General features: G+C 42.6%; 1 protein-coding gene across 1 annotated transcript in view; it reads left to right on the top strand.

The window, feature by feature from the left end:
• Window positions 1-12,699, top strand: part of PHF2 (PHD finger protein 2) — a gene marked incomplete at its 3' end in the record, with an annotated part of 80,538 nt that overhangs the window by 41,910 nt on the left and 25,929 nt on the right. Inside the window, exons 2-4 of the mRNA XM_079540112.1 lie at window positions 1,340-1,425; window positions 6,243-6,357; window positions 10,563-10,723. Of these exons, the coding sequence (XP_079396238.1) occupies window positions 1,340-1,425; window positions 6,243-6,357; window positions 10,563-10,723 (362 nt within the window). The remainder of the gene's footprint in view (window positions 1-1,339; window positions 1,426-6,242; window positions 6,358-10,562; window positions 10,724-12,699) is intronic.

Genomic DNA, 12,699 nt, shown 5'->3' with positions numbered 1-12,699 from the left:
GGGCTGGGTCCCATACTTGCAGTGGTGGCTGCAACAGGATGAATGTCCGCAAAGGTTTCTGGCAGAATCTTGCTTTGACAAAATATTTACAGTGGTTACAGAAAAGATTTATTTCCATATCTCACCCTCTTTGTCTTTTTCCAGCTTGGTGGGGTTTTTGTGGATGCTGTTTTTCAAAAGCAAGATCTGTGGCTTGTAATCCCGATCTTTACAGTTGTGCATCACTGTGTGACTTCAATCCAAAGTGGTTTCAAACCCACCTTTGTTAAAGGCAGAGGGTCACGGTGTATTTTGTTACCTACAAAACCTGTTACCTGTTGCCTATGAATTCTGCTCTTCCTGTGCTCATCGCCAGCAGCGTGCAGCAGGGCTGAATGCTCCTGTGTGTACAGAGCTGAAATTTCCATGGTACATGCTTGAACACTTTCCCTGGCAGAAGAGAAATATTGGAGTGTTTTGATGACTGAGGAGCACTGAAAAGTATTTAGGATGTGAGGCAGAGAAGGTGGCTGTGGTCGTGGGGTGCTCTGCCTGGTTTTTGCAAGGACTGGGGTCCCCTTGCCTGCCAAACTCTGATGGAGCTGTGGCACAAAAGCTGCATCCCACAGCACCAAGCTTGCTGCAAGGAAGCGGAAGGAGTTTTCATACATTACAAAAATGTGCCTTTCAGTCTGAGCAGCTTCAGGCAGAACAAGCAGGAGCAGAATCCTGTTTGCTTTTCCTCCTCTTGGGGAACAGTGCCATTCCAGAATTTGATTTTTTGGCTGGCTGCTCAGTGCTTTGACTGCACAACATCTATCTTGGGTACTTCATTTCTTTGCAGTTCAGTTTTGTTTTCCCCCAGTGCTGTGCCCTGCCACTGGCTTGCACCCGCATTGTGTGCCCATAGGCTGTGCTGCATTCTTATGTACGTTGTGCCATCCAAAATAATCTCAGTGGGTGTTCCAGCAGCTGCCATGATACAGCCTATCCTCTTGGCAGCCAGCAGGGCTGTGATCTGTGTGTCTGCTCTTTATCTTCGTATACTGTAATGAGATGGAACCTACAGAAGCCTTGCATAGGGTGTACCTTGGCAGGAGTGCCCCAGTAGCGGTCCATACATGCCCAATAGTGCCCTTTGGATTGGTACTTTTCAGCCCTGCATCTCGAGCGTGGACTGCAGAATGTCTGCTCTGACTGTACCAGCACAGCAGTACCTGAGCTTGGCTTTGGTATTGCCATGCGTGGTCAGCATAGGAAGCACACAGCTGATAGGGTGGAGGGTTTATTTCGTTACCAATTGCTTGCTTGCTCGGAAATGGACTCAAGCTGATGTCATATTTGTCTTTAACTATTCCAGCTGCGTGGGTGTTGAAGAAGAGGAGGCGCCAGATATTGACATCTATCATTGTCCAAATTGTGAGAAAACTCACGGGAAGTCCACTCGTAAGTATACTTGCTTAGATAGATACTAGAAGTTGTATGCTTAAAGAAAAGGAGGGGGTTGGGTTGGTTGGTTGTTTTTTTTTGTTATATAAAGAGGCATTTAACTGGTTTGTGTCATAAAAATTATGAATTCAAAACATGATGTAAAAAAAGACGTTGGTGGGAAGAAACAGGATTGGATTCTGGAGATGTGAGTTCTGTTCCCAGTCCCAATGAGTCTTGGGCAGTGCATGCGAGCTAATGTGAGCACTTCACTGTTCTGTTCAGTCCCAGACTGTGCAAGAAAAGAACAGTTCCTTCTGTGAGCACTGTGAGGCACCTACTGCTGTGGATTAGAAAAACCCTACAGAGGCAGCTAGCTCTAACACAGTGATTTTTTAAAACTGCATGGCGTTCTTTGTCTTTTGATGAGAAGAGTAAGAATCAATGTGTTCTGCTTGGCCTGGGTATAAAAGTGCAGCAATTTCAGCAGCAGTCGAAATTGCAGGATGCACCAAGGGTGCCAATTCTGGCTGTTATTTCACAGGCAAAAGTTCTCCTGAATAAAAGTGACAGTTGATCTCAGTGGGAGTTTTGTCTGGGAAAGAACTGTGGGATGTGTTTGCTTTTGGTCAGATTAATTTACAAATTCTTTCTATTACACAATGGGGGAAAAAAAAGAAATCAATTGCTGTAAAAGATTAAATGCTTTACTTGAAAGCCATTTATTGTAAATAAGCAACAGCGTTGCACATTTCCCTACTACTTTGCAGTGTTACAGCCACACACAGAGGAAGAGCGCTGTGCTCATCTCCCAGGAGCACAGAACCGTAATGTTCCTTTTTAGTGAGAAATAAGGGATGGCTGGAAGCTGCTTTCTGCTCTGTTCAAGCTCAGTGATACCAAAAACAACCAGTTTTTTTCTGTCCTGTCTTGAAAATTCAGGTTTAAAATATTCCAAAAATAAAAGAGGAAAATTCTGAAGTGTTTTGTGGGCAAAAAGTTGAATCATTTTTCCACTTTAGCTCTTGCAAACTGGAAACCTGAGCAACCTGCAGCTGCTCCATTTCCCATACAGTTTGCTACAACTGTGGTACAAGCAAGGCACACACAAACTGGGCTAAAAGCCCTCGGGAGGCAACTCGTGATGATGGACTTCACAAAGTCAGTATGTCTGTTTTGATTGAATGAATCTGCCTTTGTAGTGTTTTGTTGGGAGATTCCTAGAAAAAAAAACCAAAAACAAACAAACACCAAAAATCACAGAAAAACTGTCAAACAACCACAAGTTATCTTAGAGGGAATAATCTGCCATTTTAGAATGGGTTGTACTGAAAGGTACAACTGGTAGAGCTGCAAACTGTGTGAGGGCCTTGTTGGGCAGGCCTTCTAGCCTCTGAGGATTTTGGCATTGAGATGTCCAGTGCTTTGATTTTCTTCCATTTTGCTTTGAATTAGGAATGAGAGGCAGCTACTTTTCAGTGTGAGGGGGGGGAATCAGACAGAAGTAGCCAAAGTCAGTAATCAGGAATTAAACATAAATCCTTTTTAAGACATAATCTTAGAATTCAAGAAATGGCAGTTCCAATAAAAAGATTACAAGTTTAATATACCAGTCAAGATGAGGAGAATTAAACCAACCGCAGTCCTCTGAAGGTCTAAGAAGGCTTTTGGCTATTTAGTTCTTTTTACTCCAGATAGAATCTGACTTGGCAGTATGACCCTCAATCACACGGTACAGAATGGAGAAGGTGGTTGTAGAACACTGCTGCTAGTTACAGCCTATCAGTGTGGTAGAAGTGCAGAACGTGATGGCGTTCTCCAGCACATCAATGCAAGTTTGTTTTCTCCCTGCAAAGACACTAAGGAAAGTTAGATGATGTACAGGACCAACCATCAAAGCAGTGTGTGAGGATTTCGGGAACATTTAAGCATTAGTTATTGATTGCCTCACCTTCTGTTTTGGTGTAAGATCACAGGATCCTCAAGCTGCATAGCAGTTTCCACCATTAACTAATGGAATCACGGATTCTGCTGAGAAAAACACCCTATTATCCTGTAGCCACCTCTTGCGGAGTGCAATAGGCTAGAAAAGTCGAAAGACCAATTACATGACAGCAGGAACAGCTGGACTTAATGCATTCATTCTGGCAGGCATTTGTATGCAGTACATCCTGCTCTGCAGCGGTTGGGCTCTGCTGGGACTGCTGTGGGATGATCAGTTTCATTTGTTTATTAGCTGTTACAATATATGTTTAAACTAGTTATCTAGCAGTATCAGTTTTGTAATAAATAAGTGTTGTGCCAGAGCCGTAGTTCACTGGTAGGATTTAATTACTGCAAGATTAGCAGAGGGAAACACAGACACCAATTGTCTGTTATGCAACTTGTCTGGATTTAAAAATATATGTGTATTTCTGGAACATGCATTCCTCAATATATGTTTTCCAGATGTCAAATTTAAAAATCGTTTTCCTCCTCTTACATTTTTCCACTTTGCCAATGTGGCTTAGTGGCTACTATTTCAGAAAATTGCTTCCTGTCATATGACATTTGAAGCCATTTCAGTTTAATGAAATCTGTAGGGTCTTTTCTTTGAGAAAAATTATACGTGTTCACAGAAATGGTTCTGACATCAATTAAATAAGATATAAGTGCTTTGTTAAGGCTTGACTTATTTTGTAGCACGGTCTGAGATGTTTGGCTCGATTGCTGTCTGATTTGCAGCAGTGACAATCAGGATACATGATTTGGAATCAGTGAAGTTAATGCACGTGAGTGGAGTGTCTTCAAGTAGTTAAAGCCTCCCGTGTATATCAATAGCGAACCATGAGGGTGCTTTGAGGTATCCCTTCTTCACAAATACAGTTGAAAAAATGTACCTCTGAAGCCTGGAATTATACATTTTGAGGCCATAGAAATGCACTCTCTCTTTCCTCAGAGGCGTTTTCTGTAGGAGCAGGGGTTCATGCTTTCCAAAGGTCAAATTTAGATCAGAAAGTTCTGCAGAAAAATAAATCTGTAATCATTTAAAAAAAAAAAAAAAAAAAGCGCCCTTTCAGGCCAGAGCTCGTATTTGTAGCACATGTTAATGGCCTTTAATCCTTACTGAGGTCTTCGTGGTGCAGATGAAACGTAAAGAGAAGGGCTGAAAACGGGCCAAGTGCCGATGTTTGATGCTGTGGGATGGCCTCCAGTCAGCGGCTCGCTGCAATCCATGGCTTTGGGTGCTGGCTGCTGGTGCTGTGCTGGAGGTGGATCCCAGCAGCACCAGAGGAAAGGCTCCCTGGTGCTCTGAGGGGAGTTGCAGTGTATTTCTCTACAGCGCCGATTTGCTGCTGTTATTTCTCAGTGTTCCATGCTATCTGAGACACAATAAAAGAACATGCTGCTAATTTTCCATATGACAAGCAGCACCTGTTTCACTGGGACTTGTGCTAAGAGTCCCAGTGTTGAATAGATCAGGGTGAGGGGAGGGGACCGACACGGAAAGGGACAGAAGAGGAGGAAGGTTTGGCATCCATGTAGGGCTTGCTTCCTTTGTTACCAGGAGCATTGAATTAATGCACTAAGCCTGAGAGTCATTAAGATAAAGAACTTGCAGCTTTAATGAATATATCCAGCTAGGCTGGAGAGCTGCATGGAACTAATAAAACCAGCATGCTCTGTGCAAAACCCGGGGTGGATTCCTCAGAGGATGTCTTTGCTTGAGTTATCACAGGGTTGTGGTCAGGAAAACAAAGTTAGCTTTTTCCAGACCTTTTCTCTTATAGCTGCGGCCTCCAGATTCCTTTCCTAATGAAAAAGTACATAGAAATGTGTGCATGCATGTGCAAAGCACAGAGAGGGTGCCATCCACACGTTGCTACTTTGGCAGTTTGGGGGCTAGAGGTTGAGTATCACGATATAAAACATAGGTAAAAAATAAAAGACAGTTGTGAGGTGAAATTTCTTCCAACTGGCTTGAAATGATATATGTTTGAAACAAAACCATTTACTACAAAAATGAGCCTGCTCAAACAGACTGTGGTAGCAGGAACAGCTGAGAGAGATAGTGCTGACCAAGGTAAAACTGGACCAGTTTTACTCGCTCTGTGTTATCTGGCTGTTAAAGGCAAGGCAGAGCTGCGTAGACATCTGACTTGCTTATTTATGCTTATTTCAGCTGACCCTTTTTCCGTGAGATACTTGCCTGTCAATCACCAGCTGGGAGCATAGTTAAGGGGCCTTCCATCTGATGGCCTCATTTCAAAGCCCAAGCTTTCCTGGACTTTCAAAACCTGGGAAGAAGTTAGTTCTAAAAATTGCATTTGTGGTGCCCTTGCATCTTTTTTTGTTTTTTTCTTTTCTTTTTTTTTCTCTTTTCCCTTTTATGTGAATGTTTGTGCAGGGCATATTTCAAAGCCCAACCAAACTGATGTCAAATCTACCACTGCTGGACAGACCTTTAGATGCAGATAATTTATAACAAATCAATTCATAACGACATAGTGACAGAGCAGAAAAGTGGCTTTCCAAGGGCTTTTGGTGTATATGACAAGTACAAAATGTCCAGAGCCTGTGTTTGCATGAAGCCTGTGGTAGCTGTGCAGTTCAGCAATTATCCATCTGGTTGCCCTTATGTTACAGAACGAGCACTGTTCAGTATGTAATGGATCTTCAGGCTACAGTATAGCTGTTTAATGGGGAATTGAGAGTGGTATTAAAGTTGGCACTGCACCATAGTAGGGACTCCCTCTTTTCTGCTCTCCTAAGAAATGCTGTGATGTGTCATTCTTTCAAATGTCCTCATTTTCTTCTACTTAGCATTTGGTACTGTCCAAATCACTCTTTTTCAGTGAAAAAGAAAAGAAATTGGCATAAACACGACACTGGGCAGAGTACAGAGGTCAAGCCTGTACAGAATGGAAGCCAAATCTTTATAAAGGAGCTTCGAAGTCGTACCTTTCCAAGGTAAGTTGTTCAGTGGTGTAAGTAAGCAGCGTTCTAGTGGAAAAGCAGATACAGCCCATTTCATATGAAGCTGGCCATGATTCTCCCCAGAAGCAGTAGGTGGTACAGGGAGATGATGTTTGAGTGAATTGTTCTATTATGGATGTCCCAGGTTCCTTTTCCATTTCTGCAGCAGCGTTAAAATCTACTGTTGGTTGAGTCCAATCTCCTGCAGATTTCAATAGATGCTAGTACTTGTGGAGACAAGAACAAGAATTGTTTGGCCCCTACAACATAGGCTTGAATAAGAGACTAAGAAATTTGTTGCACAGAATTCTCGAGTTCTCGAAAATACTGATGGTTTTGCTGAAGTCTCTCTGCTTCTTGAAAAGAAGAACAATGACATCCTCAGTTGCTACAGTGATAAAGACTCTCTTATTTAGGGTAATGAATAGCGCTAATTGTTAGGTGGTGTGTTCCACACTTTATCAGGCTGTTCCACAGCCATTTGTAAGAGTGATGATTTTCCTCTCATTCTTGAATGTAGGCTTTAGCCAAGTAAATTCTCAATTATTAATGACTGAGTATTTTAGAAGTATCTGCGGAGGCTGGTAAAATGTGCCTGGTAAACACACAACTTCTTTGTTTCAGAGAGGATTTAATTTCACATTTCTTTCCAGATAACAGTCACCAGGCTGGTTAAAGTGGAGGCTGAAATACCCCAGCAGAGCATTGCAGTGCTTACAGATGTATTTCACTTGATTCAGGACTCAGTAATTTTATCTGTTTGGCTATTTTTTTCCGGCCTGTTTTATTTTTGTTTTGTTTCATTTTTAATACAGAGCGATTGGAAAGGTTGCAAAGCTGATTTCATGGAAAAAAAGAGAGATCAAGGTCTAGGCAGAATGATTTCAGTAATCTAGAAATGGCTGAGAAACTGTAGGTGCTGGTGGCTTCTGTTACCGAAACCTTGGGTCTGTGCACAAAATGCAAACCAGCATTGTACCCTAAGAAGGCAACGATCACAATGACAAACTCCTTCCAGAGAAGATAGGAATTCTGTTTTTTAGTGGATGTCTTCACTTCCCCAGTCACTCCAGGGAGATGTGTTCTCAGTTAATGCTTTCAGCACCTCACTGAAAGTTACACAGAGTTGCATGGGATTTCTTCTCTAATTTAAAGAAACAGGAATTTGACTCAGTATGTTGTGTTGTTCCCAAACAGTGAAAGAAGTATGGTCTTCTGTTTTTGCTTTGTTTTGTTTTTTTGTTTGCCACTTACATGGGCATAGAAGAAAATCTGTGCTGCCAGATAAGAAAATCTTTTCTGCCAAAATAGAGAGCAAGAAGAGACTGTAGTTCAGAGTCCCTGTGAGATGCAGGCCACTGGCAGTGGCACTTATGGCATTAGCAAAGCGGCCTTGTTGAGAAATTTTCTCTTCTAAAGAAAATGAGTGAAATCTGCAGATGTTCACTACAAAATCCAGTGGCAACAATCTGATGAACTGAAAAGGGGATCTTGTTTTAAAGGCAGAAGTGTTGCTGATTCACGGAAGGCAGCACCCAGCTGTAACCAGTCTGTCCCTTCGTGGAGCTCACATCAAAAGGAACCCTGAGGAGAGCAAACAAGAAAAAAGTTGGGTTCATATCATTCAGCTCCTGAATTTTTAATGCCAAAATGGAAGTGGAGTAGTAATAATAATAACTACGTTAATTTTTCAGGTACTGTAGCGTAGAGGTTGCTCTCCATTTTGGCACCATCATTGCTAGACATTTCTGTGGCACATACGGATACAAATTAGACTTAAATATGTGAGATATGTATGGGAACTGTAAACTACAGAGGTTTAATGGTATATTAATATTTATGCAGACTGAGAATTAATTGAAAGACTGCAGTGCACAGGGTGCATTCAGCAGGAGAGCAGAGGAAGGACCCTATCTGGATAACACGCAGTGCCCTATGAGTTGCTGCTGCTTCTCTCACCATGCATTTCTTCAGCTTGCATGTTACACCCCTTTCCTGTGCTTATTTGATGTCTCATTGATGCCAGGCATACTAGATGTACCTCTGCCAGCCTGTCAGATGCCAGTTTATACCCAGGAGATAACTGGGTTCCATGAATGTGCCCTGCAGCTGTCCGGAAGATAAATTTGATTCATCCAGTCTTACGCTTTGCTCTGTCGTTGCACACAGTTCTAGTCCGTGCTCTTTGTTTCCCAAATGCATTCCTCCTCTTCATTATCAACTCACAAGATTACCTGGAATTTAAAGAGGAGCTTAGCTGCAGTTAATTAGTATCTACTTTGTCAAGAGGTATGCTGGTTCTCTGAAGCAGGAAGCCCTCCACGAGCCTAACGTGCACTCTGTGGGCAGCAGAGAACTGTTGAGCTGTAAGAGCACATGACAAGAACCTCTTTCACCAGATGCAGCCTTCCTGTAAGGTTCTCATAAAGTTCACTTCTAGCTCTTTAACATTTCCAGCCTCAGTTCTTCGTGCTTGCATAAATATGAAGTGCTATGATCCATGCCAAGCCTCAGGACATACCTGCCTTACCTTCCTTTTTGGGAACCGAGAATGTCAGCTGTAGTTCAGAGCTGATGCAGAAGAGGGCAGTCATGTATTAGCCTTAAGGGTTCCCCGAGGTAATGCTTTTGGGGGTAAAACGTCAATGTTTCCTTATTTCCTCTGGCCCCAGCCTGCTGGCACAGAGCTGCACCAATGTCTTCCCAGAGCCCAGCCTTGGCTTGGCTACAGAGGTGGTGCGAAGAGAGACCTGCCACATCTTCACTAGAGCACACCTAGGGCTCTTCTTCATCCAGAGCCTCGTCATTTCTCACTTTGAATTCAAAATGTTTTGCTCTTGAAAAGATCCAGGAATTGGACTTTTAAATTGAATGAGGGATCGTTTGATAAACCTGCCCTTTGATTCGTCACTTTGAAGCTCTCTCAGCTGCTGGAAAATGATTTGCAGAGTATTTCCTGAACCATTTATTTAACTACTTAAAAACGATTTGCAAAGTCTTTCCCAGGCAATTTATTTGAGATTATGCAACGTTTTAAATATTGCCCTCTTTAAATTGAAATATTTAACACTAATTTCTTTGGCATTGATCACTGGTAACAAGACAGATTCCTGTAGTTAAGAAAATGGTCTCTCACCATGAGATGTTATTTCAGAAGTTTCCAGTAGTTGGTGCATTAGAGTTGAGTGAGCCGATTGCAGACGATTTTTCTGTGCTTCATGTGCTTTGTAACACACTGCCTTACGGCTTTTGTCTTATAAACCTACTTTGCATGTAAGTGAGGTTTTGCAGATAGGTGTGATCATCCACACGGTTCAAAGAGATCCAGGCTGCGAATTGCATCACTTTCCATAATGCGTAGTCACTTAAATCTACTCAAGAAGTGTACTGGATGGTGCTAAAGCATTGCTTATTGTCTCCACAGGGCAGGTCTCAGTGACAGCTTAGAGCACCTGGTAGCCCAGTGCCACCTGGAAGTCTACTATCGGCTCTGCTGAGCCCAAGACCTCAGGGTTTATTGTTTCTAGTGTTGCCTCTCTCAAAGACTGTGTTTTGACTGATTCTCAGAGGTGCTTTGCATATGGAATGCTTATTCCAGTAGGCATTTCGGTTTTTGAGAGTTCTTGAGAGAATTGTTTTCTCTAAAAAAAACAAATAAATGTGTGTATATACATATATTCGCAAATATGAGCTTGTATGCTTCATGACCAACAAATTGTTTTCTCTCTAGTTGCTGGCACTGTATGTTCTGGTGTGTCTGCATACCTTCAAGTTTCTATTTAGAGATTGCTTCTGGTAGACTTTGAGTAAATGTAGCCCTTATTTGTTTGGAAAATCTAATGTTAAGAAAAGACATACATTCACATATTGCTTACTCTTCAGTAGAGCAACACAGAGTGATATAGGAAAATCGTAGCATAGCTGGCGTTTGTAAAGAAGTTAAGAAGTGGGGTTCTTTTCAAAAAACACATTTTTTAGCATTTGAATAAAATAATAGAGGTCCAAGCATATTCTGGTTGTTTCAAAACAAACGGAGGCACCCAACTGAACAAAATGGGAGTTGGGAAGAAGTGGCTGCTTACTGATGATGTCAGTTTATTTTTGCCTACCCGTAATTTTTCCTTCCAGTAGCACAATGCAGAAGATGCCAAGCTCTGCATGGAAGCTCCTTACCACTGAATCTATGTTTGCTTTTCTAGTGCTGAAGATATAGTAGTGAAAGTGCCAGGCAGCCAGCTAACAACAGAGTATTTGGAAGAAAATGGCTTCACAGAGCCCATCCTGGTTCCCAAGAAGGATGGCCTGGGATTGTCTGTGCCTGCACCTACGTTCTACGTCAGCGATGTTGAAAACTATGTTGGTGCGTATCTGGGGCAGTGGAAATGTATCGTTAGAGCTCAGCTGCTTCCTTAAAATTGGGCCTGGTATTGGGGAAAAAAGCACCCTGCCTGCAGCTGCTCTGTATTGGCTCCGGGGCCAAGCAGCCCTGCCCAGGCAGCTCCTTGAGTTAGTGCCATGTCGTGATATGCCAAGGAGTTCTTGGGAATGGGATGGGGGAGGGACCTTGGGACCATCCCTTGTGTTTGCATCAGGTTGATTGCCTCAATGAAATGAAAGCAACTTAGGAGAATTGCTGCAGGCAGGGTGGCAGCCAGCTACAGGTTAAACGATGACATATTTTGGCCTGTATTTATTTGAAGGCTTTGACACACACACACACACGCACGGAGAGCAATGAAGGGGAAGTTTGGGGAGAGGGGAGTGTATGTGTGTTTTATGACCAAATTAGGAAGGAGGTTATGCTATTGTGAAATACTGACATCACACCTTGAGCTATGCAGATTTTAAGATTCATTATATAATGGTAACTTGTAATTAGCAATTAATTCACTTGTGTTTCTTGTCCCAACTTGTGTACTTCAGAATAAGTCTGTGCCATACTGCACTGCACTCCATAGCACTATATTAACAAAACAGCCATTGTGGTATCAAGAAATTGTTTCCTGGGGCCAGCCCTTAATTGATTGCTGCCATCTCACTTCGTACTGAAGGAATTACTAGACTGAGACACGCACTCTGCACAGGCAGTCCATTTCAGCACTTATCACTTCACTGAGAGCTTTTTTTCACTGCTGCTGGTCATTCGCATTCATGCTGGCATCCTTCTGTCCCTAACTTGGGCAGGGTGTTGTGCTGCATCTTCCTGCAAGTCATCACATCACTCAACCTTGGAAGACATCCCGTGGCCAGCAGCCCTGAAACTGTTCTGAAATCTCTCACCTTGTCTCCATATCCTTCTTTTGCATGTGTGATCTCATCTCTTGTTCTCTCTCATTCCTTCACTTTTCTGTGTTACTGTCTCAGATCTCTGTTCCTTCCAGCCTTCTGGCAAACTGTGGTCCTTTTGGAGCCACAACTCCAGCTCTTATGTATGTCTATGCTTCAGGGCTCCCTTACCTCCTTATACTGAGTGCTACTTACCAGGCCATTGCTGTTCTTGACTCCCCCTGCTCCTTTTGCAATGATTGTATGCAGTGAGGTTCTGACAGTAACGGAGAATTCAAGACTCCTGCTTTTATTGTTATATATCTGTCCCATTGTTTCTACAGGAAACATATTTTCCTTGCCCGTCTGCTACGTGAGCAGATTTTCTTGCTTGACCTGGGTGCTCCTCATGCATCTGCTGGCACTCTCAGCCTCTAGCTGAAATCATCCACCCTCCCAACAGCACCATTAGTGAAGAGCTGAAGGGAAGAACAGAGGCTGTTTAATCTGAAGCTGGCACCAGATTTTAAAGTGAACAAAAGCAATACACTCCATATATGGAGGTATAACCTCCATGGGATTGGTTGGTCTGAATGAGGTTCACAGGCACTGTTTTTCAGTTTATTACATTGGACCCAGAATGTCTTCTAGAAACAATGTAAATGAAGTAGCAGAGGACAAAACAGCACCAATGAGATTGCCAAGTGTGTTATTACTTTACTGACATTTTAGGGGAAAAAAAAAAAAAGTTGTTTTTTTTCTCTCTAATGTGATAAAAGTTAGGAATGATGCACTGGGAAAACAAAAATATGATCAATTAAAATGGAAGGGAAAAAAAATAAAGAGAGTTGTTTTCTTGCAAAAAGGGTAGGAGAGTATGCTTAGAAATGGGCAGTCTTCATAAAGCTGTGACTTTCTCCATGTTCCCTCTGGTGTGCCCTGTGCAGAATCCCACTGATGCAGTCAGCTGCTACTGCTAGTGTTTATGCTGGAGACTGGCATCCAACAAGGTTTGTCAGGGAAGTACACATGTGTGAGCAGCTCATTCTCTGTACTAAAGCACAGACGGGG

Source organism: Tetrao urogallus, assembly GCF_951394365.1.
Source record: "Tetrao urogallus genome assembly, chromosome: 10".
In the NCBI taxonomy this organism is placed as follows: domain Eukaryota; kingdom Metazoa; phylum Chordata; class Aves; order Galliformes; family Phasianidae; genus Tetrao; species Tetrao urogallus.
The sequence above is the reverse complement of the archived record's forward strand: the minus strand, read 5'-3'. Positions and strand labels throughout refer to the sequence as shown.